The 24,880-nt window shown below is 51.1% G+C and overlaps 16 protein-coding genes and 1 non-coding gene across 17 annotated transcripts; 6 read left to right on the top strand and 11 right to left on the bottom strand.

The window, feature by feature from the left end:
- Positions 1 to 54: 54 nt before the first annotated feature.
- Positions 55 to 1,134, bottom strand: HPODL_05307 (uncharacterized protein; the record flags this gene model as incomplete). Its single annotated transcript, XM_014078264.1, has 1 exon — positions 55 to 1,134. The coding sequence occupies one exon, from the start codon at positions 1,132 to 1,134 to the stop codon at positions 55 to 57; it is 1,080 nt and encodes a 359-aa protein (XP_013933739.1).
- Positions 1,135 to 1,244: 110 nt separating this feature from the next.
- On the bottom strand, positions 1,245 to 5,095 carry HPODL_01745 (uncharacterized protein; the record flags this gene model as incomplete). The annotated part of the gene is made up of 2 exons (XM_014078263.1): positions 1,245 to 5,029; positions 5,068 to 5,095. 2 exons carry the CDS (start codon positions 5,093 to 5,095, stop codon positions 1,245 to 1,247), a joined length of 3,813 nt encoding a protein of 1,270 aa, XP_013933738.1.
- Positions 5,096 to 5,228: 133 nt separating this feature from the next.
- HPODL_01744 (proline iminopeptidase) lies at positions 5,229 to 6,077 on the top strand (the record flags this gene model as incomplete). The annotated part of the gene is made up of 1 exon (XM_014078262.1): positions 5,229 to 6,077. One exon carries the CDS (start codon positions 5,229 to 5,231, stop codon positions 6,075 to 6,077), a length of 849 nt encoding a protein of 282 aa, XP_013933737.1.
- Positions 6,078 to 6,091: 14 nt separating this feature from the next.
- HPODL_01743 (putative pantothenate transporter) lies at positions 6,092 to 7,525 on the bottom strand (the record flags this gene model as incomplete). Its single annotated transcript, XM_014078261.1, has 1 exon — positions 6,092 to 7,525. The coding sequence occupies one exon, from the start codon at positions 7,523 to 7,525 to the stop codon at positions 6,092 to 6,094; it is 1,434 nt and encodes a 477-aa protein (XP_013933736.1).
- A 198-nt stretch (positions 7,526 to 7,723) lies between these two features.
- Positions 7,724 to 9,059, bottom strand: HPODL_01742 (mevalonate kinase; the record flags this gene model as incomplete). Its single annotated transcript, XM_014078260.1, has 2 exons — positions 7,724 to 8,920; positions 8,982 to 9,059. The coding sequence occupies 2 exons, from the start codon at positions 9,057 to 9,059 to the stop codon at positions 7,724 to 7,726; spliced, it is 1,275 nt and encodes a 424-aa protein (XP_013933735.1).
- Positions 9,060 to 9,209: 150 nt separating this feature from the next.
- On the top strand, positions 9,210 to 10,550 carry HPODL_01741 (Ribosome biogenesis protein YTM1; the record flags this gene model as incomplete). Its single annotated transcript, XM_014078259.1, has 1 exon — positions 9,210 to 10,550. One exon carries the CDS (start codon positions 9,210 to 9,212, stop codon positions 10,548 to 10,550), a length of 1,341 nt encoding a protein of 446 aa, XP_013933734.1.
- A 22-nt stretch (positions 10,551 to 10,572) lies between these two features.
- HPODL_01740 (putative membrane protein) lies at positions 10,573 to 11,823 on the bottom strand (the record flags this gene model as incomplete). Its single annotated transcript, XM_014078258.1, has 1 exon — positions 10,573 to 11,823. One exon carries the CDS (start codon positions 11,821 to 11,823, stop codon positions 10,573 to 10,575), a length of 1,251 nt encoding a protein of 416 aa, XP_013933733.1.
- A 475-nt stretch (positions 11,824 to 12,298) lies between these two features.
- Positions 12,299 to 13,879, bottom strand: HPODL_01739 (GMP synthase [glutamine-hydrolyzing]; the record flags this gene model as incomplete). Its single annotated transcript, XM_014078257.1, has 1 exon — positions 12,299 to 13,879. The coding sequence occupies one exon, from the start codon at positions 13,877 to 13,879 to the stop codon at positions 12,299 to 12,301; it is 1,581 nt and encodes a 526-aa protein (XP_013933732.1).
- Positions 13,880 to 13,992: 113 nt separating this feature from the next.
- On the bottom strand, positions 13,993 to 15,069 carry HPODL_01738 (Low-specificity L-threonine aldolase; the record flags this gene model as incomplete). The annotated part of the gene is made up of 1 exon (XM_014078256.1): positions 13,993 to 15,069. The coding sequence occupies one exon, from the start codon at positions 15,067 to 15,069 to the stop codon at positions 13,993 to 13,995; it is 1,077 nt and encodes a 358-aa protein (XP_013933731.1).
- Positions 15,070 to 15,131: 62 nt separating this feature from the next.
- On the top strand, positions 15,132 to 16,214 carry HPODL_01737 (component of the Rpd3 histone deacetylase complex; the record flags this gene model as incomplete). The annotated part of the gene is made up of 1 exon (XM_014078255.1): positions 15,132 to 16,214. The coding sequence occupies one exon, from the start codon at positions 15,132 to 15,134 to the stop codon at positions 16,212 to 16,214; it is 1,083 nt and encodes a 360-aa protein (XP_013933730.1).
- A 270-nt stretch (positions 16,215 to 16,484) lies between these two features.
- On the top strand, positions 16,485 to 17,426 carry HPODL_01736 (uncharacterized protein; the record flags this gene model as incomplete). Its single annotated transcript, XM_014078254.1, has 1 exon — positions 16,485 to 17,426. One exon carries the CDS (start codon positions 16,485 to 16,487, stop codon positions 17,424 to 17,426), a length of 942 nt encoding a protein of 313 aa, XP_013933729.1.
- An 86-nt stretch (positions 17,427 to 17,512) lies between these two features.
- Positions 17,513 to 18,145, bottom strand: HPODL_01735 (Thymidylate kinase; the record flags this gene model as incomplete). The annotated part of the gene is made up of 1 exon (XM_014078253.1): positions 17,513 to 18,145. The coding sequence occupies one exon, from the start codon at positions 18,143 to 18,145 to the stop codon at positions 17,513 to 17,515; it is 633 nt and encodes a 210-aa protein (XP_013933728.1).
- Positions 18,146 to 18,182: 37 nt separating this feature from the next.
- On the bottom strand, positions 18,183 to 18,278 carry HPODL_05442. The gene is given in 2 exon segments: positions 18,183 to 18,227; positions 18,242 to 18,278. It is a non-coding gene; the product is annotated as a tRNA-Ser (tRNA).
- A 63-nt stretch (positions 18,279 to 18,341) lies between these two features.
- Positions 18,342 to 19,843, bottom strand: HPODL_01734 (uncharacterized protein; the record flags this gene model as incomplete). The annotated part of the gene is made up of 2 exons (XM_014078252.1): positions 18,342 to 19,773; positions 19,806 to 19,843. The coding sequence occupies 2 exons, from the start codon at positions 19,841 to 19,843 to the stop codon at positions 18,342 to 18,344; spliced, it is 1,470 nt and encodes a 489-aa protein (XP_013933727.1).
- Positions 19,844 to 20,353: 510 nt separating this feature from the next.
- HPODL_01733 (Cytokinesis protein 3) lies at positions 20,354 to 22,486 on the top strand (the record flags this gene model as incomplete). Its single annotated transcript, XM_014078251.1, has 1 exon — positions 20,354 to 22,486. One exon carries the CDS (start codon positions 20,354 to 20,356, stop codon positions 22,484 to 22,486), a length of 2,133 nt encoding a protein of 710 aa, XP_013933726.1.
- Positions 22,487 to 22,526: 40 nt separating this feature from the next.
- HPODL_01732 (Specificity factor required for Rsp5p-dependent ubiquitination) lies at positions 22,527 to 23,771 on the bottom strand (the record flags this gene model as incomplete). Its single annotated transcript, XM_014078250.1, has 1 exon — positions 22,527 to 23,771. The coding sequence occupies one exon, from the start codon at positions 23,769 to 23,771 to the stop codon at positions 22,527 to 22,529; it is 1,245 nt and encodes a 414-aa protein (XP_013933725.1).
- A 189-nt stretch (positions 23,772 to 23,960) lies between these two features.
- Positions 23,961 to 24,878, top strand: HPODL_01731 (Serine/threonine-protein kinase KIN28; the record flags this gene model as incomplete). The annotated part of the gene is made up of 1 exon (XM_014078249.1): positions 23,961 to 24,878. The coding sequence occupies one exon, from the start codon at positions 23,961 to 23,963 to the stop codon at positions 24,876 to 24,878; it is 918 nt and encodes a 305-aa protein (XP_013933724.1).
- Positions 24,879 to 24,880: the final 2 nt, after the last annotated feature.

Here is a 24,880-nt window from a genome sequence, read left to right as displayed (position 1 = left end):
CAAAAACAAGTGGGAAAAAAAAGAGGGATAAAATAAATGTTTTTTTAGTTTATATTATTTATTTTCGTACGGCTTGACCCCGGCGAGCCTCAGCAACTTGTCTGTGATTGCAGGCTTCTCAAACGGCTCGTCGCGGTTGTTCTCATACTCACGGCCGTCGGCGTAATACGCTTTGCTGCCCGTGCGGACAAGATTGTCGTGGGGCCAGTGGGTGGTGCCAGACCAGGACTCAAACAAGGACTTTTTCTCTGCAAGACTTTTTTCCGTGGCAAACTTGGCTGGAGTGTAGCACGCATAAATCACGGTTCGGATGGTGTTGCTTGATGGTGAGGGCTCTTTTCCCCAATGGACCGTTCTGGAGTCCCAGATGATCAGGTCACCGGCCTCACACTCGATCTTGACTTCCTCACACCCACGGTCCAAAAACCACTGCAGCTGTTCTTGGGAAAGCATGAAAAAGTCGCGCTCGGTCCAGTCTTTTTTCGGAACAACGCTGGTGAAGAACTCCTCTATTAACTTGTGCGTGCCTTTGTACACAACCAGCCCGCCGTCCTCTGGCCCATGGTCGCTCAGAGAAATGATACCTTGCGCACAGTGCATTCCTTTCCGGTACGGGGTCTGGTCCACGTGCGGCCACGGAGCAACAAGCTCCTTGTCCTTGCGATTTGGAAGAGTCACGTTCAAAGCGTCGAACGACACAAGGAGCTCGTCGGTCTGCCACAGGCTCTCAAACGCCTTGATTACACCTGGCTCCAACCTTGCATCCCACATAAACTTCTCGTGGCTCACACAGTGCGACTTGAACAGATTGGTGTTGGTCATTGGAGGCAGATTTTCTCTAGTCCATGTGTCCGGGTTGTTTATGTCGAACTTGTCGCTGAACCGACCCAGCCACTTAAACGCCTCCTGCTGGTACCGCTGGGCCCGCTCGCTTGGTACAGCGTTCTTCACCACGGCGTAGCCGTTGCGGAAAAGATCGTCTCTCCAGTCGCCATAGTTGTTCTGCGAGATAAGGTCAATCACATTCTTGATTCTGTCGTTGTCGAACTCACGCTTGGACACAAAGACAGCCGGTTCTATCGTCACGGTCGACGGCGCACCAATTGGAACAGCTGTCACGGTAGCCGTGGACATGACGAAAAAATGGTGGAAATCCCAAAAAACAGAGGCTTTTTATACCATTTTTCTTATCAGATATTATTATTGTCTACATGCATCGGAGTATGAGCCCTCATACTCCATATTTACGGGCTCTTGCCAAATCCTCCCCCACCCGGAGTGTTGATCTGGACCCTGTCGCCCGGCTGGACCTGGATGATCTCCTTTCCACCCATCTTGGTCACCACATACCCGCCGTCGGCCTGTTTCCTGAACCAGAAATTTTCGCCACGTGACCCAGGTTCACCGCCAGCCACACCGTACGGGTGGTAGATTCTCCGCTCGGACAAGATCGACACGCGCAACGGCACACGCGCCTCAATCTCGCGCGTAGCTCCGTCTCCACCGCGCCATTTGCCTGCTCCTCCGGATCCACGCCGGATACACCATTTGGTGACAACGACAGGCGTCCGTGCCTCCACAATCTCGATATCGGTGGTCTTGGTGTTGGTGCAATGGACATTGCAGGCTGAGGCCCCGTGATAGCCCTCCATGGCGCCGACACCGCCTCCGAGAGCCTCGCCGGTAGCAAAACCGGGCGAAACCCTGCCCGTGTACACGTCCTTGCCTCCACGGCCCCAGCCAAACGAGTTTGCACAGCCCTGGGAAGCTGCACACACGCCGAAGCACTTGAGAATCACGTCGGTGATGCGCTGGCCCGAGATGGTGGATCCGCAGATGGCCACAAAGTCGCTTGGGTTGAGGATCGTGTTTTTTGGGATGTCGATGTGGCATGGCGCCAGGCAGCCCTGGTTGAGCGGGATGTTAAGGTCTATCAGGCACCGCAAAACGTAAATCACACACGAGTGTGTGATGGAGGCCGGGGTGTTCATCGGTCCATAAGTTTCTGGGCCTGTTCCGCTGAAGTCGAAGTATCCCTCGCCCTTTTCGCCATCGATGGTGATTTTGCACTTGACGGGGGTTCCGTCATCGAAATAGTCGATGGCTTCCAAAGGTTTGCCGCCGTGTTGGCGGTATATTTTGCGGAAGAACTGTCTGACAGCCTGCTCTGCGTTGAAACAAATGGCACGCATATAGAACTGCACAAATTCTTTGCCGTACTCCTCGAAAAGAGCCTCCATCAGCAAAATCCCGTTCTGGTTGGCACTCACTTGCGCACGCAGGTCGCTCAGGTTGTCCTTGATTTTTCTCGTGGCCGAGCAGCCAGGGAACTCGCCGGCCTTGTTGAACAGCTCCACTATACCGTCCTCGTCAAATCTGCCCTCACTGACAAGCTTGAACGACTTGATCGAGACTCCTTCCTGCCACAGTTCCTTCGAATTTGGGGACATCGCCGTGATTCCTGCTCCGCCAATGTCTGCGTGGTGGCCTCTTGAAGCCACATAGAAAACAATCTCGCCCTGGTGGAAAACAGGCGTGATCACCGTGATGTCGGGAAGATGCGTGCCTCCTGCCTCCGGGTGGTTGGAAACAAGCACATCGCCTTTTTTCAATTTTCCCTTCCAGAGCTCATGCTGGTACTGGATGGCATACTGCATGGAGCCAAGATGCACAGGGATGTGTGGAGCGTTGGCCACCAAACGGCCGTCTGGGCCGAAGATGGCACACGAAAAGTCCAACCGTTCCTTGATGGAGGACGAGACAGATGTGCGCTGCAGTGTGCGGCCCATAGTCTCTGCTATGCCCATGAATCTGTGGCCAAACACGGTCAGCAGAATCGGGTCGGCCTTGCTGAGCGGTGTGTTCTCGTCGACACCGCCAATCTCAGCAAACTCGCCATCCTTTGCCTTCTGGATGTCGATCACCACGTGAGAGTCCAAAATGGTGGCCACCGAAAACTTCTCCACGAGAATAGTCTGCGTGGAGTCGATCAGCAGCGCAGGGCCGTTGATCTTGTCGCCCGGACGCAGATGTGGCAGCTTGAACACCTTGGTTTCCACCGGGCCGTCCTCAAAGTGCACGGTCTGCGTGCTGTCAAAGGATTCTGGCCAGCTGTCGACGCTCGCATATTTTTCAAGCTGCTCCTCGATTGTGACTTTGGTCTGTTTTTTCTCCACGCTGATTCCCTTGACAGAAACAGTGGACGTGAATATCGGCGAGCTGTCAGGAAGCACAAATCCAAACTCTCTTCTGTGAGTCTCGAGGAACTTCTCGCGAATGTCTTCGCTGTCGTAATCGACCTCGAAAATCGTGTTGGACGACTTGTACTTCATACCGAAAGTGACCTTGAACTCAATCTGGTCCTTGGCCACCCCCTGGCTCTCGGCAAGCTCGGCCACAATCCGCTGCTTCATATTCGCCACCAACGGCTCGGCATCGCGCTTTATCGCAGGAACATACAGCTTCACAAACGGAGCCTTGAGCTCACGTGACACGCGAGCACGTGCAATTCCGTACGCAGACAGAATCGAAGAGTACTTGTGGATGAGCACTCTCGAGATCCCCAAATTGCGTGCCACCGCCGAGCAGTTTTGCGAACCGGCTCCTCCAAAAGAAACCAGGTTGTGGTTCTTGGCCACAAAGCCGCGAGACTCGGTGATTTCTCTGATCGAGTTGGCCATCTTGACGTTGGCAATTTGTAGGAATCCCAGTGCCACCTCGTACGGCGTGAGGTTCTTTCCGGTGTCTTTGGCAATCTGCTCTGTGAGCTCCTCAAATTTACGTGTCGTGACTTCCAAATCCAGCGGCTGGTCTCCAGACGGACCAAAGATGTGCGGGAACTGCGAGATCACGAGTCTTCCCAAAAACAAATTTGCGTCGGTGACGGTGAGTGGGCCGCCTTTACGGTAGCATGCGGCTCCCGGATCAGAGCCAGCACTTTCGGGCCCAACGTGGAATAGGCCGTTCTCCCATTTCAGGATTGAGCCTCCGCCGGCAGCAACTGTGTGGATCTGCAGCTGGCCAACAGAGATCTCTAGGCCTGCAGTGTTATTATCAAATGAAACGTCAAACGACGACCCGTCGATCCGCGACACATCGGTCGACGTTCCTCCCATGTCGAAGCCGACCAGAGGCTTGTTCTGGTAACAAGTTTCGGCGACGCCCACCACTCCGCCGGCTGGCCCCGACAAAATGGCGTTGATTCCTCTGAAAAGCTTTGCATCCGTCAGGCCTCCGTCACTCTGCATGAACTCCACCTTTGGCACAGTGCTAAAGGCACTCACAAATTTGCGAATATAATTCTGGACATGGGGGGTCAAGTACGCATCAATACAGGTCGAATTACCGCGCTGGAGATAATTGACCGTGCGCGACACCTCCGACGATATGCTCACAAATTGGAACCCGATTTTGCGCGCAAGTTCGGCGGCAATCAGCTCGTGCTCGTCATACAGATACGAATGCGCAAAACAAATCGCAATGGTACGGTATCCCTGCTCGTAGGCACGCACCAGCTTTGCCTCCAGGTCTGGCACATTCAACGGCTTCAGCACACGCACGTAAGTGCCCGACGGCGTCAGTTTTACCTGCGGATCTGCCTCGTCAATGACGACCTCGTTTGGATCGTCAGACGACGTCTCGACGGTGATTCGCTCCTCTGCCTCAATCACAGTGTCGTACAAAGTCTCTGGTTTCTTGACCTTGAGGTTAAACAGTTCCGGTCTGGCCTGAGTGCCGATTTCAAGCACGTCCTGGAACCCCTCCGTAGTGAGGTAGACGAACTTCTCGCCTTTGCGTTCGAGCAGTGCGTTGGTAGCCACAGTTGTGCCCATGCGGACATATTCAATGAGGCTTCCGTCAAGTTTCTCGCCACGGGCGATTTTCTGGCCAGTGAACTTCTCCAGCACAATCCTAATACCTTCTGCAGGAGCATCTGGATAATTCTGCGGGTCTTCAGAAAGAATTTTGAACACAGTCTCCCCTTGGCCGGGTATATTTGCCCAAACGTCACAGAACGTTCCGCCACGGTCTATTTGTTAGTCTACAGGGCTGGAAATTTAAACCTACCTATGGCGATCTGAACTTTCTTCACCATTTCTCAGCACAATTATCAGAGATATTGAATCGATCTTATATATGCACCGCCACGGCGGACATTTTTCATGCAGGTTGTGGACTTTATTTTGTGGCGGATGAATTATGTTGACCACAAAGTCTAATTCGCATCAATGGCGACTGAGCAGTTTCTCGTGGTGAATGGGGCCCAGCTGGCTTACTTCACCAAAGGGGAAGGTCCCCTGGTGATTACTTTGCACGGAGGCCGTGGATTCGGCAGCAAAACGGGCGATTTTGGAGTGTACTCCAAATTAGCGGATTACGGTTACAAAGTGGTCAGCTTCGATTTCCGAGGCCACGGACATTCCTCTTTCACTCCACCTTTTACGTTCGCGCAGATAGTGGATGACATTGAGGCCGTGAGAGAGCATTTCGTGGGGAAAGAGGGCAAGGTTATCATCATAGGCGGCAGTTTTGGCGGGTTTCTGGCCCAGCAGTACGCAATCACATACCCCTCCACCCTCAGTTACCTTGTTCTCCGCGGTACGGCAGCCTCTCACCACCACGAATCTGAGGCTTTCGAGGTGCTTCGTGAGCGGTTGCCTCAGTACCCGTGTGTTTCGCTCGACATGCTCAAGAAAGTGTTCGGCCGATTCGAGAGCGACCTGGAGATGCAGCTGGTTATGTTTGCATTAGGTCCATTGTATTCAGAGTCGTATAATCCAAATGTGGGTTTAACGACATGCCTAAACACCGTTTATCGGGCTCAGAGCCACAACGATTTATATGCAGAGTCGGAGAAATATTTTGACTACAGAGACAAACTTCCATTGTTACAAACTCCGACACTGGTGATTGTCGGAGAAAAGGACTGGATTTGCCCGCCCTCGCAGAGCAAGATTATCTGCAGCCTCATTCCAAACTCCAAACTAGTTGTTGTCCCTAACGCAAATCACAGTGTGCACCAGGAGAAGCCGCAACATGTTATCGCTGAAATATTAAGATTTATATCGAGTAAATAGAAGTATATAATTAATTAGAGCATCTCAAACTCCTTCTCTGGAATTGGCTCCTCCTCAACCTTAGGTTGTTTATCTTCTTTTCTGGAACTCCATTTCTCCAAAGCAGGAATAACAAATCCGGTCCACACGACCAGGGCACACGTAAATCCAATACAGTAGTAGAATCCATGCGTCGATCCGTACACTGGAGCCTCGCTCGATGGGAACAGGTGCTGCTGGAACGGAGTCACCACGGCTTGTCCCACCACAATCATGGCAGGAATGGTGACTGCACGCAAAATCGGGTTCTTTCCGCACGCAACATTACACCAACCAGTGAGAATTGGCGTGTAACAACCGTACACTCCGCTCAAAATGTAGCCAGCCTTACGAAGCGGTATGTTATCGAGAGGACCCTTGGCGGTGATCAGGAATGAGGCCAGAAGAACAAGACCAACTCCCACACACACCCAGTTTCTGTTTCCGGTCAAATCGCAGATAACACCTGTCGAAAGCATTGTCACCAAGTTGACACCGGAGATGATGGTTGGGAAGTTATTAATATAACTGATAGAGTAGATCTTGAGCCACTTGAGGTACAATTCGAAGAATTGCAACATGTAAGATCCTGCAGTAAGCGTCCAGAAACAGTAGCCAATGCAGAAAGTCCACAATTGCCAAGAAAGGAGCACAGGCTTGATTTCTTTCAACGAGAACGTGATTCTCTTAGACACTCTGCCGTCCTCAACCAATCTTTCTTTAGCACGATTTCTTTCCCAATCGTTGAGGTAGAAAGCGGTGGTGTTGTGAGGATAGTCAGGCAAGAAAAGGTATCCGTATATGATAACCGGAGCTCCGATAAGAGCATCGATGATGAACATCCATTGCCAAGCAGCTAGACCACGCTTACCGTCCATCGAGGACTGCAAACCAGACTGGATGTAGGAGGAAGTGGCCTGGCCAATGATACCAGCCAGAACGAAAAAGTTCGACCGTCTCATAATCTCACGTTTTTTATACCAGCATCCAATCATGTAGTGCGTTCCTGGGTTACAGGACGACTCAAACAGACCGATCAAAAATCTCAGGGCGTAGATAGTTTCTGCGTTTTTGGCCAGGTAAATAAACAGGACACAGAGAGACCACAGCAGGTCGAGCGTGGGGAGATAAATTCTAGGGCGGAAATAACCAGCAAGCAAAACGGCTGGAATAGATCCAATACAAACTCCGATGTTGTAGTAGGTGTTGAACCACGAAAGCTCGTTCTTTGTGAAGCCCAGGTCCTTCTGCATTCCGGAGATGTAGGTGTTGGAAATGTTGGTTTGATCAAGGTACTTCAAGAAATAGGCCATCATGGAGTACGAGAGGATAAAGAAATCCAGTTTCCATATTAGAATCTTCTCTCTGCGGTCTGTGCCTGGTTCAAACCAGTGGTACCATCTGGTGGGTTTTGTTGTGACTGAAGACATGTTTGGATGGGGAATGATTGTTGGGAACCTTTTTATATATGGGGTATTCCTTTTTTCCTTTAATTTTTTTTCTTGGCCTGATTAGCCACATGCAATGCATAGCGGAGTTTTGATGCAAAATCTGCCAACTGTGGCGTCTGGATAAGGCGAAATCGCAACTGATAAAAAAGATATCGCACGTGACCTAACCTTGTTTGTTTACCAGTATCGCCATTGAGGAAGGGCTGAACAGCCGACGGCGGCCTCAATTTCGTTTCTATTATGCAGGCGGCAAAGTTTCTCCGACGTGATTGTGGTAATCTCCGTCAGTAGCCCCACACCTTTGCCTCCCAGCGTAGTCTTGAAGGTCTCGAACCCAGCCTGATTATACTTCTCCTCCAACTGGCGCAATTTTTCGGGCGTCGCTGCGTCATCGTCAATTAGCGTGATCGCGCAACCGCCCCCGCCAGCTCCCGTCAGTTTTGTTTGTCCGATCTGTAGCTCGTCACTCCACAATTTAACTCTTTCCAAGTTCGGGTGCGACACGCCAAGCGACACCAGAAGCCCGTGATTCAGCCGGATAAGCTCCATCAGTCTGTTCTTGGACTGTTTGTCCAGGAAAGGGCGCAGCATCAGTGTGTATGCCTCTCTTGCGATGGCCTCCATAGTTTCCAGAATCAGTCCCGACGGTTTAGGGAACTCGGTCACTATCTTTGAGACGTTGGCAACCAAAGCAGCGGTGCTGCGGGGAGTTTTCGTGTTGGTGAGCAGCAAATTCAGCGGCGGCAGGTTGCGCATCGAAGTGCGGATACTGGGCACCGACGATTCCATTCGCTGAAACATCACGGCTCCTCCGTGCGTGGCCACAGCGTTGTCAATCCCGCTCGGGTTGCCATGGCTGCATTTTTCTCCCATTAGAGCCCACGCGTCAATGAACAGACACTGCTCGGAGTCCTTGACGGTGACGTCGTCTGCCTTCAATGTAGGCTCCTGGATGTGGCCCCCCAGATAGCAGAACGCGCTTGCAAAGCACACAGACACCGACGCAGACGATCCGAGTCCGGCCCCCACTGGCAGCGTAGACCGGACGGTGAACGTGAGTCCTGCCACGTCTTTCTCCTCGCACAGCGACACCAGCAGGTACAGGAACATGAACGCAGCACTGTACTGGATGGGCGAGTCGATCTTGGACAGCAGCGAGTTCAGCGCATCCACAAGCTCCGGATTTAGCTCCTCGTCAGCCGATGGCTGTCTTTTGCGTGAGTGTTCGCCAAAGAGCTGCCATGGCAGGTCGCTGGTCGCCCATTTGTAGCTGAACTGAATATCTGGGAATTCCAGAAACAGTGTATTGGTGTCGTCATTATCTCTGGACGCCAAAAGATACGTTCTAAGCGACAGGGCTGCGGCAATGGCGGGCTGGAGTTAGTATGATCTGACTGAGGGCCGAGAAAATGGCCCGATCCGGCCTGCGACCTACCTTGTGGTACACGGCGGAGTGTTCGCCGAAAATGATAACCTTTCCGGGTGCAGACGTGAGAAACGGGACGGAAACCATGTGTGCTCAGGAAGAAGAGATGGAAGGAAAAGAATTCTTGTATAATGTTCAGTTTCTCTGGTTCAGTTTCCCACTGCCGTTCGAGTTTCGTGCACGACCTGCGGCTTAAAAAAATTAATTTTAAAAATTCTGAAAAAAAAAACTTATTTAATGGCTTCGCAGATAAAGGTCCGCTTTTTCACGAGAGACGAGGATGAGTCGCTCCACTGTCCCGGCAACCCTGTGCTTGTGCCAATCTCGCTCAAACGGTACGGTCTGTCGGAGATCGTGAACCACCTGGTCGGCCTGGAGCAGCCGGTCCCGTTCGATTTCCTGATCGACGGCACTCTGCTCAAAGGCAGCGTCGAGGACTACTTAGTGGCCAATGGGCTATCGAGCGAGCATTTTCTGGATATTGAATACACGCGTGCCGTGTTGCCGCCGCAATTTCTTGCCAGCTTCAACAACGATGACTGGGTCTCTGCGATAGACTCTGTCGGGTCCATGAGTCTTGCTGGCCCCGAAGGTGAGGTGCGCACCGCGCCAAAAATCCTTACGGGCTCGTACGACGGTGTCGTGCGGATCTACAACGCTTCCGGCAAAGTCGAAACCCAGCTGGTGGGCCACCACGCCGCCGTCAAGGCCGTCAAGTTCATCAGCCCCTCGCGCTTTGTTTCCGCCGGCATGGATCGCTCGCTGCGGCTGTGGAAGGCCGGCGTCGTCGGCGATGAGGATATCGACAAGGAGACCCAGAACGGGCGCACCAGCGCCATTCTGGAGTACCACAAGGACGTGGTAGCAGCGCTTGCCGTGCGCAACACGCGCATTTTGTCGGCCTCGTACGACCGCAGCCTGGCCCTGTGGTCTACCAACGCCAAGGAGATGCAAACCACCCAGCCGATGGAGCAGGGAGCAGAGAACAACTTGTCGTCGGCGTCGCGCAAGCGTCTCAAACTCGCCGTCGGCGACGCGTCGATCCGACGCAAAGCACCACTGGCAATTCTGGAGGCACACCAGGGCCCCGTCGAGGCCGTCTGTTTCGATAAAGACGACACCGTGGCATACTCTGCGTCGCAGGACCACACAGTGAGAACATGGGACCTCGTCACGGCGCGCTGCGTCGACACTAGACACACCAACTTTGCGCTGCTCAGCCTGGTGGCTCTGCCGCGTGTCGGGCTGCTGGCCACGGGCTCCGCCGCCAGACACATCAATCTCCACGACCCACGCGCAGATAAAGTCACCACCACCCAATTGGTGGGCCACAAGAACTTTGTTGTGTCGCTGGCCACCACAGACAACGAGTACACTTTGGTGTCCGGGTCGCACGACGGCACCGCCAAGATCTGGGACATCCGCGCCAACAAGAGCATCTACACCATCGACAGAGAGAGCGGCGAGCACGCCAAGGTGCTGGCTGTCGACTGGAACGCGGAAATCGGCTTGCTTTCGGGCGGAACCGACAAAAAGCTGCAGATCAACGAGCTCAAGTCAGACAAGCTGCGTAACTAGATACATAGATGCTGTTAATTATTTACATATTTTCGGGGGTCCGCTTGCACGTCCACATCGTCACGCCGTAGTAGCCCTGCCACAGGCCCTCCGTGTCGGTCAGGTAGCCCAGAATCTCCGGCTTAGGGCGCTCGTCCACGAGCTGCCACCCGCAAACACCGCGCAGCTTGCAGATCTCCTCGTGCGACAGCTCGGCTTTGGCCGCCGTGCCGTACTTGAGCGGCCCTACGTTGATCCATAGCACGTCGCCATGCGCCGCGTCCGCCACGCGCGCCACAGCGTCGAAATAGTCCATCAGATTCTCCGCCGTGTCGAGGAAGAAGCACGTGACTATCGCCACGTGATGCGGCTCGTGCCGGAGCCGTGCCGCCGTGAAGCTGGTGAAGTCGCCCTGTTGCACATTGAGGTTCGCCGGTCTGGCGCGCTGCCGCAGCTCGACTGCGCGGAACTGGTTCTGTGTCGCCACGTGGTTCGAGTAGTTGTGCACGTACGGGTACACCTGGTAGCGTCTAGGGCTGTCTGCGTACACAAACTCGTTCAGCAGCAGCATGTACCAGGAGTATTCCACGGAGACGACCTCCTTGGCGCCCAGCTCTGCAATTTCGTGCGCAACGCGGCCAAGTCCCGAGCCAGGCACCACCACGGTGGTTTCGGCAAGATCCAGCCGCGCGAGTTGTGTCCTAATATAGTCGAGGATGGGCACGACCTCGCGGTCGAACGCAGGCGACCAGTCACGTGCAAAATGGCAGAGGCCCTCTATGACTTTGTGGTGGTCTGTCTGCGGGCTGAGTCTGGCCTGGTCGGCGGCCAGTTTGAGCTCGAGCGTCGAGATGTTGTGCTTCCGCACTGTCCGGGCAACGCAATCCTGAAGCAGCTTGTAGTTTTCGGCCAGCGTCGCGTCGACCTTGTTCATCTTGGCCTGGTAGCCCGTCTGCGCAATGATCTTTTGCTGTCTCCAGGACATGGTTTTATACAATTGGCGCTTCTTCTCATTCCAGGCCTTGCCCCGCGCAAGGTACTGGCGCATCTCATTGACGGCACGCAGCAGCTGCGAGCGAGAACGGTCTTGGGACACGGCGGCCGGACCAGCGGCCAGAGAGGTAAGACGCTGTCTCAGACGCAGGAACATGGAGGATTGCGAAATCGCAGAGCTGGCAAGAACAGCGCTCACAATAGTCGGCACGCGGCTGTAGGGCAGGAGCGTGCTCAAAAGGTAATGGGCGATGACTACCGTGCAAAGTTTGGAAACAAGAACGGCAGTTTCCTGGCGCATGAAAAAATTATTTTTTTTGACTACATATTTTTTTTTTTAATGAGTGTCATTTCTGTGGGCACAGACTTGCACCGAATCGGGCGGTTTGCGGCCATTCTAGCCCGCCACGGCCTCACATCGCCGCATGTGCACAGACTCGCCGCTCGCGTGCTCCATCCAGACCGCGAGCTGCCCCAGTTTGTGCGCGCGTCCCAACAGAGCCAGCTCGACACGTGCACGCGAGCACTCGCGCACTCGTGGTGTGTCAAGGAGGCGCTCTACAAGACGCTCGACACGCCCGACCAGGCCGCCTTTGCCATGCGCCATTGGTACAAGTACAACCTCGCGAACGGTCGGCCGCACGTGGCTAGCGAGTCCTACATTAAACACGAACGCTTTCTCGTATCGCTGTCCCACGACGGCGATTACGTCAGCAGCGTCGTTGTGCGCGCGCAGTGTACGAACGAGGGATGAATTGATAGATACTTACTCATCTCTACTCCCACTCGACCGTGGCCGGCGGCTTGGAGGTGATGTCGTACGTGACTCTGGCGACGCCGTCGACCTCGTTGACGATTCTCGACGCGACGTTCTTCAAAAACTTGGCGTCGAACACGTACCAGTCGGCCGTCATGAAGTCGGTCGTCTCGATAGCCCGCAGCGCAATCACCTGCTCGTACGTTCTCTGGTCGCCCATCACGCCGACAGACTTCACTGGCAGCAGAGCCGCAAACGCCTGCGAGATATTTCTGTATAGCCCAGCCTTTCTGATCTCCTCGATGAAGATGTAGTCGGCCTCTCTAGCGATCTTCACCTGTTCCGGCGTCACCTCGCCCAGAACTCTGATGCCGAGACCCGGGCCCGGGAATGGGTGTCTCCAGACGAGGTCTTCTGGGATGCCCATGAGCTTGCCCAGGTCTCTGACCTCATCTTTGAACAGCTCTCTAAGCGGCTCGATCAGCTTGAGTTTCATGTCTTCCAACAGACCGCCCACGTTGTGGTGAGTTTTGATGGTCTGCGAAGGGCCTTTGAACGAGATGGACTCAATAACGTCTGGATAGAGCGTTCCCTGTAGCAGATACTCGATCTGGGAGCCATCTTTAGGCTTAATTTCGGAAGCCACTTTTTCAAAGACGTGGATAAAGGTGTTTCCAATGATTTTTCTCTTCTTTTCCGGGTCCGTGACGCCCTTGAGTTTGTCAAGGAACTGGTTGGACGCGTCGACAACGGTCAGGTTGATGCCCAAACCCTCGTCCAGCGTCTTTTTCACCTGGACCGTCTCGTTTTTCCTCATGAGCCCGTTGTCGACGTAGATGGCATGGAATCTGTCGCCAATGGCCTCCTTCATGATCTTGGCGCCGACAGTTGAGTCCACACCGCCGGAAACAGCGCCAATGACCTCGGCCGAAGGACCAACCAACGTCCGGATGCGCTTGATCTCCGTCTCGATGAAGTTGGCCATCGTCCAGTTCTGCGACGCCTTGCAGATCTTGACGGCAAAATTCTTGAGCAGCGTTTTGCCCTGCACAGAGTGTGTCACCTCAGGGTGGAACTGGATACCGTAGATTGGTTTTTCCTCGTGCGCAATGCCCGCGAACGGAGAATTGCCCGACGTAGCCACGGTCTTGAACCCGGTCGGAAGCGACTGCAATTTGTCGTGGTGCGACATCCACACCTGCGAGTGGTCCACTCCCTCAAACAGCGGACAGGTGGCGTCCACCACGGTCAAAGTGGCCGGACCATACTCTCTTTTCTCGCCGCGACCCACGCCCTTGCCGTTGATCCAGGCCAGCTCCTGCATTCCGTAGCAGATTCCCAAAATAGGCACGTTCAGCTTGAACACGTCGTGATCAACGTGCGGTGCGCCGTCCTCGTACACGGAAAACGGACCGCCAGACAAAATCACACCAACAGGCTTGAAAGGCAGCTCGCTGATCTTCTGGGTGCACGGCAGCATCTCAGCGTACACGTTGAACTCTCTAAGACGTCTAATAATCAAGTGCGAGTACTGCGAGCCAAAGTCCAACACGAGAATCGTGTTGAACACCTCGCTGACCTGTTCAACTGTGGGAGCCATGAAATAAAATAATTAATTGTAAATTATTTATTTCATTAAAAAATTTTCCGGCCCTGTACTCGGTGTGCCCAAAAGGGCAAGAGTCCAGAGATAAGCCAGGAGCATCGCACTTTTCAGTAAATTCCGTGGCCGGTCCTGTTCGTATACGGCTTCTGCTGCGCCAGCGTGTGCAGGTCCTTCAGCACCGCCTTCACCCCGTCCACAGCCTCCCGCGTGTTCTGGAAGCTGAACGCGATGCGGAACGATGCAACCTTGACGTTGTGTTTCTGGCCCACCTCGCGGATCCACTGCGGGTCAATCTTGTTCTTTTCGGGGTCCAAGAACACAAAGTTCGTGTGCACGGGGATCTGCAGCACGAGACCCAGTTCCTCGGCGTACCTGCCCACCTCGGCCGCGTACTCGTGCGCAGTCCTCAACTTGCTAAAGTTGTGTGTCAGTGCGTACGAGCCCATGCGTGCCAGCGGTCCTGCCTGGCGAATCCCGCCGCCGTTCTGTTTTTTGAAATGATTTGCAACCCGAATCAGACTCTTAGAGCCGACCAGAACGCTGCCGATCGGCGCACCCAGCGTCTTCGACAGACACAGCGAGATCGAGTCAAACAGCTCCCCGTACTCTGCCAGTGACACGCCGCTTGCGACTGCCGCGTCCCAGATCCGAGCTCCGTCGCAGTGGATCGCAATGTTGTTGTCACGACACCATTTGCTGATGCGGCGGATCTCGTCTATAGGGAACACCAGGCCGTGCAGCGTGTTCTCGAGCGACACAATGCGGGTCGGAGCGCTGTGGATGTCGCCGTTGTCCGGGATATAGTGGCGCTGAATGTCCTCCAGTGTCAAATGCAGCCCATTGGCAGGGATAACCGTCGTCACCATCGCCTGCGACAGTGTGGCAAGTCCCGCAGCCTCGTGGACGAAGATGTGCGACCGATAGTCGCACAGAACTGAGTGTGGGGGACGGTTGAGGTGACTCCGGATGGCTATTTGGTTAGAAAGCGTTCCAGAAACACAGTAGAGCCCCGCTTCATGGCCCGTGAGCTCGCACACTTGTTTCTGTAAAGCAAGCGTGTCCTCGTCCTCGTCGTACACAGAGTCCCCCGTGGATGCATGGACGACGGTCGCGAGCATTTCTGGCGACGGCGTGGTGAAGGTGTCGCTTCTGAATTCGTTCCAATTGGACGGTGTTGCAGGCATGGCTTGGAGGATAAATATTAAGAGGGTAACATTTTTTTTATTTTATTTAATTTCTCTTGTTCATGACGTCCTACGAGTACGCCCCGCGAATGAAATCTCAGCGACTCGTCGACCGCGCTAACCGAGACAGACATGAGGCAGAGCTGATGAGACTACAACAGCAGAAGCCTATCAGCAAGCCCCAGGTGGCGGATATCTGTCCTGGACTGAACGAGATAACGGACGCCCTAGAAGCGTTTCCATGCGACCTGATACGGTATTTCACGCTTCTGCGGGAGATCGACGCCAAATGCGTGCACACAATCCCTTACCTGAAGGCCTACATCACACGGTTTCTCCAAATGAAAAGGACGCATCCGAAAAGAGAGCTTCTGCTGGAAAGAATCAAGGATCTGATCAAAGACCTGATGCCGTGTCTCGAGGAGAAAATGCATGTCGCCACGATAGCGTGCGACACGGTCGCAAAACATGTCAATAGGATAAATCAGAACTACGAAATTGTGCTGGAGAACGAGATCCCTGAGAGAGTCAGAATCGGGCCGTTGATCCATCCGTGCATGAAGGTGACGGAACACAAGAGCGCACAATCGCAGCGCAGTGAGAGCCGCAGAGAAGCCCTTGCTGCCAAGAAGGCATCACGCACGGAGACAGAGGTGGAAGACGAGAGCGCAAGGAACACGCCTGTCCCCTCGAACGGGACGCCATCGTACGCGAACCCATCGAAAAAGGTGAAGAAGGACAGAAAGGACGGCGACCAGCTGGACGCAGCAGCCGCACAAGCGCTTGCCTCCAAGAAACGGAAACCGTTGCCCGGCTCGGTCGACGAGTCCAGACGGGTGAAAACATCAAAACCCAAAAAGGAAAAGCGGGTCAAGGACGAATACACAAATACCACCGGCGGTTCGACGCCGACGCCTGTGCCTACGCCTGTGTCTGCTGCCAAGTCTGAGTCTGCAGCCACGTCTCCGTATGACGCAGAGCCTGTGTATTGCTACTGTCAGCAAGTCTCATACGGAGAGATGGTGGGGTGCGATGGGGAGAGCTGCGAGCGCGAGTGGTTCCATCTGCCGTGTACGGGCCTGAAAGAGCTGCCGCGTGGCGAGTGGTATTGCGATGACTGCAAAGTGAAACTGAGGAAACGCTAGTAAAATCTTTACACCAGGCAGGACCTAAGGGCCGTCCGAATCCGGTAATAGATAAACACAGGTCGTCGTCTGCGGTTTCAAAAAATGTAACGTCGAATTTAAAAACAAGAAAGGATAATAAATTAGTAAACAAGGCCAAAACTGTTTATTTTTTAGTCTACAAAGAATTTGAGAAACACCTGCTAGCTGAAGAGTGTTCAATTGGACGTCGACTACTGAAACTGTATACTGTGAGAGCCTCATATCCTTAATCTATTCAAAGTCACAACCATGAGTTTATTGAGCAAAAAAACAAAGGCCCAGCTTGAGGAGATTGCCAGAGACCTAGATGTCAACATCAAGTCGTGCAAGGTGAAACAGGCGCTTGTTGACAGGCTGACCGACCATTTCCTGGAGAATGCTGACAAGTTTGACAAGGACCACGAATACTACGACTACGTTGTCAGTGTCAAGCAGGAGGCCGAAAATGAAAACGACGACGACGACGACGATGACGACGAATCTGACGAAGCTGAAATTATAGATGTCGACGATTCCGACGCCTACGACTCTGATGACGATTTCGACCTGGAGCCATCCACTCTCGACAAGATTCTCGATTACATCGACAACGATACTCTGTACCAAGTAGCAGACTACATCGCCGAGAAGAACTACGAGCTCAGAGACTACCTGAGCGACCCGTTCACCATCAACGATTTCACCGTCGTGGGAGAGTTCATTTACTTGTATCTGCACTTTGCCAAGTCAATTGCTCTTGGCGATCTTCGCTTTGTGCCGCAAGTTGTGAAGAGCAACCTTCCAGCAGCAGTGCTCAAGACTCCAGTCACTGACCTTACGCACTTCCTTGATGCAAACTTCTGGTCGACTGTCCTTCTGTGGCTTCTTGTTTCCTACGGTGCTCCCAAACTCACCTCGTATTACGTCAACTTCACTTACAACTTTGAGTACGACCCATTTATTTTCGCACTTGCCAAGTTGCTGTTTGGTCTGATACTCTTCAAGACCGAGGTCACTGGACACGACATCAAGGATGAGCTTGTGTTCCAGTTCTCTTTCAAGCACTACTCTGTTGAATATGCTGCCAAGCTTTTCAAGCACTACCTGCTTACGAGCACTCTTCTTCTGAGAAATTACTTTGGCAACTGGGCCCTCATCGGTGACTTCTTCACCACCTTTGTTGCTCTTTACGCCAACTTGTCCTTCATATAAAGTGGCTCCATCAGTTCTGCTCCTGATGTGTTTTTTATTGTGTATTATCTGACAGACTTTTGCGTTTATAAGATTGATTATAATTTTTATTCGAGCTTAGTGAACTTTTGCAATGCTTCGCGCTCTCTTCTGGCTACCACCTCGTATTCGGCCCATATAAGCTCCCCCACTTCTTCTATGCTTTTGTTGTCCACGTAAATCGTCTTCCAATTATCCTCGTTCTGGAATTTCTCAAACTGGGTCTTCACTCTTTGCTGAAACTCTGCAACTTCGTAACGTTCCTCCCCGAAACCTTCTCTAGTGACGTTGTCTTCATGCTTGAATTTCATAAAAAGCACGATATCTGGTTTCGGAAGCCCTAAGTCTGGACTTAAACACCAATCGAACGGCAGTCCTTTCGCTGAAGAATATGCCACTCCCGAGTAGACGTATCTATCCAAAACCACTGTTTTTCCGTCTTCCAGCAGATTTCTGATTTTCTCGGCGAGCTCCCACCTATTTGCGCTAAACAAGAGATGCGCAGACTGGTCGCTGAGCTCAAACGCTTTATCTGTGAGATATGTATTGATTATTCTCCCAATTGGGGTCGTCCGTTCGGGAAATTTGATCAGCGTTGCATCCACGCCGCTCTTGTCAAGTCTTTCTAGTAGACGTGACGTTTGCGTAGTCTTACCAGTACGATCCAGCCCTTCAATGGCAATTAGAACACCACGCGTCATGGAAAAAATAATTGATCGATCGCCTAAAAAAAAAAATCGACAGCAACAGGATTTGAACCTGTGCGGACAAAGTCCATTTGATGGCACGAACAGGAATTCGAGTCAAACGCCTTAACCACTCGGCCATACTGTCGGTACGCTCTGTTTTGCTAGCTGGCTGTATATAACTCTACTACTTCATCTCTTTTTCCCTATATTACACCTCTATATATCTGATTAACCTTGCGTAGTCCTCAATAACTCCTGGTTTGTCTTTGGCAACTATCTTATGCATCATAGACTGGAACACAATGCTGTGGCTGTCAATATCCATTTGATCCGGTTTGAAGTGTACATCAAATTTGCCGTGGTAAATAAAGTAGTGGATAAAGTAGATGAAGCCAGATAAAACATGGTACAACTTCGAACCCTGGACTGAATACTTATCCATATTGATCTTGTTCACCAGTCTGCGGTTATGCCAGCCATACATTTCAATCAGACGCCGCACTGCAAAAGGTCTACACACATCTTTTGCTCCCCGTGACTTAAATGAGATTTCAAGCACGTTGACCACCAGTTGGTCTTCAGTCCGGTCTGCGTTGATTAAGTAGCTAGAGCCATTTTCCAGGACAAGTGGAAACACCTGGCTTCGATGGTCTGCGCTCAAAAGGACCTCCTGAAACTCCTCCTCGTCGAACTCGATCTTGCTTCTTGAATTATAGCATCCAACAGTAATTTCTCTGAAAAGCATGCTCCAGTTGTCAAAACCAGTGTGGTTTTCCACGTGACACCAGCCTTCTATCATTTCCACCACCTCGTCGAAAACGTCGGCGTCCTCCGGCAGCTGGTCGGCTTGTGCGTTGATGCTATCCAAAAAGTGTTTGGCCGTCTTGACAGGGAAATACTTGCTGAAATCGGCAGTTTCTGGATCAAACTTCGCTATAATCACAGGGTCCAGTTCCGGCTTTGTCTTGCTCTTCTCCACCAACCTGTTCATAAGCGAGTTTCCCAAAATTTGTCTGGCATTGCCGAAACGATCAAAGTTTTTGATCTCCTCGTAAAACTCAGACACATCGAAGGTTCGAAGCTCGGGATTTGGGGAAATAAACATTTCTTTGAGGTGTGTAGGCGAGACACAGAACGTGAATACAAGCGATAGCAGGTTGATTGCGTTGATTGGACACAGGGGTTCAATAAAGTTCGTCACCCTGTATGGTTTCTTCAGGGTGGACTTGTTGACCTTGTGCCCAAAATAGATCACAAAATCCTCAATTTTCAAAACTGATCGAAGCGGAAACCCCACATCAGACTCTGGTTGCGACTCAGAACAGTTTACCAATACAATTTTCTGGCTTTCGTGGAACCCAACCGCTAGGTGCCAGTCGCCTGCCCATAGAAAGGGGTGGAATGTGAGCTCGGGATGTCTAGTTTTTGGGCCATAGCTGTCGCGTGATTTAAAGAGCACAAATCGCGTTCCCGTTTTGTATTCGTCAAATAGCAGGTTCAGGTAGTAGAAAACCATTTCTGGTGACCACACCTTCTCCCGATGGGAATCGTCAGAAAATTTCAGTCGGCTCTTCATCCCCGTAGTCTTGTGGCTGATAATCTCCTCCGGAGCCAAAGAATGGTATTCTCTAGACAGCAGGCTGTGGGTTAGCATACAATCTCGTCAACTTACATCGAATCGACCATTTTGTCCAGCTGTTTGCTTGACATGTCTTATAAGAAAAAAAATAGGGAAGGGGCAGAAAAGGCAGACTTTCCGCGACATGTTTGTAGTGGTACAGAATTCAGACAACAATTATATTTGCACTAGGACCTGATGAAAAAGGTCCATATCTCCTGTGATACCACGCATTGTGGTGGGACATGTAACAGCAGTTTCAGAGTCTCCGTGTACATTTTACAGTACTGTCTGAAATATTTAATACACCCTTTTATTAATTCCAGAACTGTGTAGTGGTTAGTAAGATATCTTCCACTATATGCTACATTATTTGTAACAATCAATCCTCCAGGAAATCACCAACAAATCACTAACATATCTGCCGTCATCAATTAATTGAGAATATCATATCCGTCTTCTCCCTAGGCTGCTCCTGCTCGCTACCCCTTCGTTTTATTGTTGAATATTTTTGTCTTTCCCAAAATGGATAACTAATGATCTGGAGGCTGGTTGTCTAAATTATTCTTCTATCCAACTTTTGTTCCTGCGCAGCGCTAAGCATGACCCTTCCTCCCCCACCGTTCAAAGCCAAGGCCATTTGGAGTTGGGGTGGTAACAACAAGGAGAAAGATCTCGGGTTTATTGAGGGAGATATCATCGAGGTGTCTAAAACTTCCTCTGACGGCCAATGGTGCTACGGCGTTTCACTCAGAAGTAAACTTGCTGGAAGGTTTCCAACCAAGTTCATCCAGGTGCTACAGATCAAGGAGTCTGGGTCGCGAAAGAGCTTGCTGGAGCTGAAGGAGTCGAGCTCCTCCAAGTCTCTCAGACTCACCCCGTCCGCCTCGTCCAGCAGCCTGAAACTAGGTTCTTCCGTATCTGTTCCCACGGACGTCACGAACTACGACGAGATCCCACCTCCGCCACCGAAACACCAGTATTCCACATACAACAAACTGTTCACATCGTCATACACGCAGCGGATCCTGGACTCGTCCACCTTATCAACAGACACGGAACGGTCCTCGTATTTTGGACATTCGGACTTCTCTGCCACCTCGGCGGGCTCACTGATGCGCCACAAGGAAGCAAAAATGCAGGCCAGCATGTCGGACAGCGACAGACAAGACCTGGTGAGCTCGATGCTAGAGAAGGGCCCTAATGCCAAACACCCGAAATTTTTCAGAAGGTTGCTGGGTCGAAAATCCGTCGAACCTTCGTTAGACGACCAGATTTTCAGCACGAGTCTCGACAAGCTCGAGGATCTCACGATAAAAGAGACGGATGCTGACGATGACCTGGTGAGAACGCGAACTCTCACCGGCCGCGACAGAGCCAACAGGAAATCCCGTGTTGTTCAGGAAGAACCCGACCTAATTTTGCAGCCTCAAAAGGCCATCTCGAGTCTAAATGTCGACGAGAAACTGTCTTACTCCTCTCCATCTATAATTGATGAGACCGACTTAGACCACGTTGACGAGTTCGTGGCAGAGCTGCCGGATGATCGGTTCATCGGGCCCAGAGAAATTGTGAAAAACCGCATAATTCCACGATTCCTGACTCCCTTGGAGCAACTCAAAGCCATTTACGTCTATCTCACCACCAGGTTCGAGATTATAGAGAAACAAGAAAAACTCAGCGCCAAAGTGTCGCCATCAGAGGCGCTGTTCTCAGACATAATTCACAGAAAAAGATGCACCGGTCATCAGCTTACATGGATGTTCTATATCATGGCATCGCATCTGGACCTCGAAATGGAAATAATACTGGGAAAATTCAAAAAGCCGCTGCAGCTTCTCGACAGCAACCTTGTGCTCAACCATACATGGATCTCAGTGCTGGTGGAAGGTGAATACCGTTTTATTGACGTTGCTCTCGGAAACCACACCAATCCAGTAAATGACGAGCTAAATCTAATCGAGCCGCTGTCGCTCCAGCAAAACTCCGAATTTTACTTCCTCGCTAAGCCTTTGGACCTGCTCTACACCCACGTTCCGATGCACGCAGACCAACAGCATGTCGTGCCTCCCCTGGATCCTTTAGTCCAAATGGCGTTGCCCCCATTATATTCAGGCTTCTTGCATCACAAGCTTAGTCTTTACAAGTTCAACCATTCACTGTTCCGGCTGACAGATTTAGAGTTGATCGAGTTCGACCTTGAAATTCCAAAAAAGATTGACGTCCGCGCCATCGTCAGGTCATACGATAATGATGCCCAAGGGGAAGCACTGGTACAGGTTTACATGAAAAGAGACAAAAGGTTGGCGAAGATCAAGGCAGCAATGCCTCCGAGGTGCTCTTTGGGTTTCATCTGCGTCTATGCTCGCTCAACTGCGCGTCCAGGAGCAGACTTCTCGATGGTTCTTTCGTTGCCTTGCTCTCACAAGGGAAAATATAAGCCTATCGAATGGGTGAAGAAAAACGACAACAATGCTCATTTAGACTTTGATCTGTACATCAAACAGCCACAGACCTTTAATTTGACTAGAAATCTGCCATACAAATTCCAGGTGCTTTCCACTAATAGCACAATCAAGTGCAACCTAATTTCTCCCTCTGGCACTTTCCATCTTTTGCCATATCAAGACGATGCTTTTGAGCTCACCAAGCGTCTGAATGAACCAGGATTATGGAGACTTGTAGTTCTCAACAATGATTCCTGGCACGTCTACGCTGAATGGTCATGCTCTTGATAAATATCGTTAATATAGATTGTATAAATGCATACATCACTTATCGAGACACTTCATCGTATAAAGGAGGACTATCAGGAACATCCTCCTGCTCCGATGGCAGATTTTCCGAACGTTCGTCTTCTCTTAAAGTGTGTAGTGTAATGTTCTCTTCGACGTCGTTGAACTCAGAAGAGCCGTCCACGGCGTCCCAGAAATCCGGTGGAAAATCTCCGTTTCGCAAACTGAGATCGTTGAGGTCCAAGTCACTGCTTTCCAATAAAACATCCTTATTGAATTTCGTGTATAGCGGTGGAGGAATCTCGTTGCCTTCGAGCGGACCAAATCCCCATTTCTTAACATTTGCCTCTATGAAAACATATCCTGCCTGTCCAACGTTCACATGAAGCGCGCACCTGTTGTTCGAACCAACTGTAGGGTATAGTTGTAAATTTTTTGGGAGCTTAATATGACCTCCTATTTTCGACTCCGACAGTTTTTTGCCGTTCCGCGTCCAGAAAACAGTCCTCGACGCTATTTTGATGCCACATCCAATCACATCTCCGTGTTCAAGAGTGGGGAATATCGTGTCTTCGAGCGGGAAAGGGTCATTATAGCGTCTGTGGCCTGTTGAATCGTACGATGCCGAGATTCGGTTGCGGCCAGGGAGGCGGAAGTATGGGTATGGGAAAGTGGCAATTCCAATTGATATTAAGGTGTTTTCTGGATTAGGAAGGTCGTAAATCTTGGTCTCAAAATAGTACACTTCGTTTTCTTTTGGAATAGGAAAGTTCGTTTGAATGGAGAGCTCTTGGCCAGTGTTCAAGAATTCGATCTCAGTCTTGTCTATCACACGAATAAACTCTTGGCATTCAACATGAGGTCGAAACTCCCATGCCGACACTCCTTTTTCCTGTATGATTAAATTCTGTGATAAGGTCAGCTCCTGGTTGTTCATCGGATTCAGTTTTAGAAAATCCTTGGCCTGAAAGTATAGCTCTTGCTCATTGGGAGGAAGTTCATCTAGCGCGCGCCTGTCTTCCTCAGCCTCCTGAGCAGCATCGTCCAAGGATCCTGGGAACTCGTGGGTCAATCGTATGCCTCTTCGCAGCAACCTCTGTAGGCAATAGACGATCAGCGATATGATGAATACTCCAAAAAACCCAATCGCCATTCCCAGCAGGACAACGAGATCTGAAGGTATGTTCTCGGGCTGGTCTTCGAAAATTACCGGAGCGCCCTGAGCCCCGTAGCTAAGCAAGCTAAGTAGGACCAAAAAGCACTGCCTGTCGTTCATGAATGACATGGTGTACTGTACACTTGGTCAAAAAGCACTTGAATTCAGGATGAGGCAAAAACCTGACGTTTTTGGCAAATAATTTATATGATTAATAACTTCGACGACGATGGCTGGGAACAAATGATAATATTATCTAGATTTTTTTTATTTTTTTCTTTATATAGATTTATGTAATTTTCATTATTTCTGCCTTCAATGTCTACGGCGTATACCAAAGAAAAAAAGGTAGGAGAAGGTACATATGCCGTTGTTTACTTGGGGAAACAGATTGCTACCGGTCGAAATATAGCCATCAAAGAAATTAAAACCGGTGCCTTCAAAGATGGGCTCGATATGTCAGCCATCAGAGAGATGAAGTATCTCCAGGAGTTGAAGCACCAAAACATCATTGAACTGGTGGACGTTTTTGCAGACAAGGAGAAAAACCTCAATCTGATTCTGGAGTTTCTCCCCTCGGATCTCGAGATGATCATCAACGATAAAAAGTTGATGATTGTGCCAGCTGACATAAAATCCTGGATGCTGATGACCTTGCGAGGGTTGCACCATTGCCACAGAAACGGAATACTCCATCGCGATCTGAAGCCAAACAATTTACTAATCTCGCCCGAAGGATACGTGAAAATAGCCGATTTTGGTCTTGCGAGGTCTCTTGGGATGCCTAATGAGAAACTCACCTCTAACGTGGTCACAAGATGGTACAGAGGGCCAGAACTTCTCTTTGGAGCCCAACATTACTCCCCGGCAGTGGACATCTGGGCTGTTGGGATTATATTCGCCGAATTGATGCTGAGAACGCCGTATTTACCGGGGAAGGATGACGCAGACCAGCTAGTTGTCACTTTCCAGGCCTTAGGAACTCCAACCGAAGAAAAGTGGCCGGGTGTGTCCCACCTTCCGAACTATAACAATCTCACAGTTTATCCAGAGCCTTCACGACAGGAACTGAGAAACAGATTCCCGGCCGCTACAGAGTCCGCGCTGGACCTGATGTGCGGTATGCTAGCATTGAACCCAAACAACAGACTCGATACAGAGGCTTGTCTTTTGCATGGCTATTTCAAAGAGTTGCCAGAGCCTACTGAGCCAGAAAATCTACCGAAAAAATCTTAAAT

Source organism: Ogataea parapolymorpha, chromosome VI (assembly GCF_000187245.1).
Source record: "Ogataea parapolymorpha DL-1 chromosome VI, whole genome shotgun sequence".
Classification (NCBI taxonomy): domain Eukaryota; kingdom Fungi; phylum Ascomycota; class Pichiomycetes; order Pichiales; family Pichiaceae; genus Ogataea; species Ogataea parapolymorpha.
Note: the sequence above shows the minus strand (reverse complement) of the source record. Positions and strands in the feature narration are given on the sequence as shown.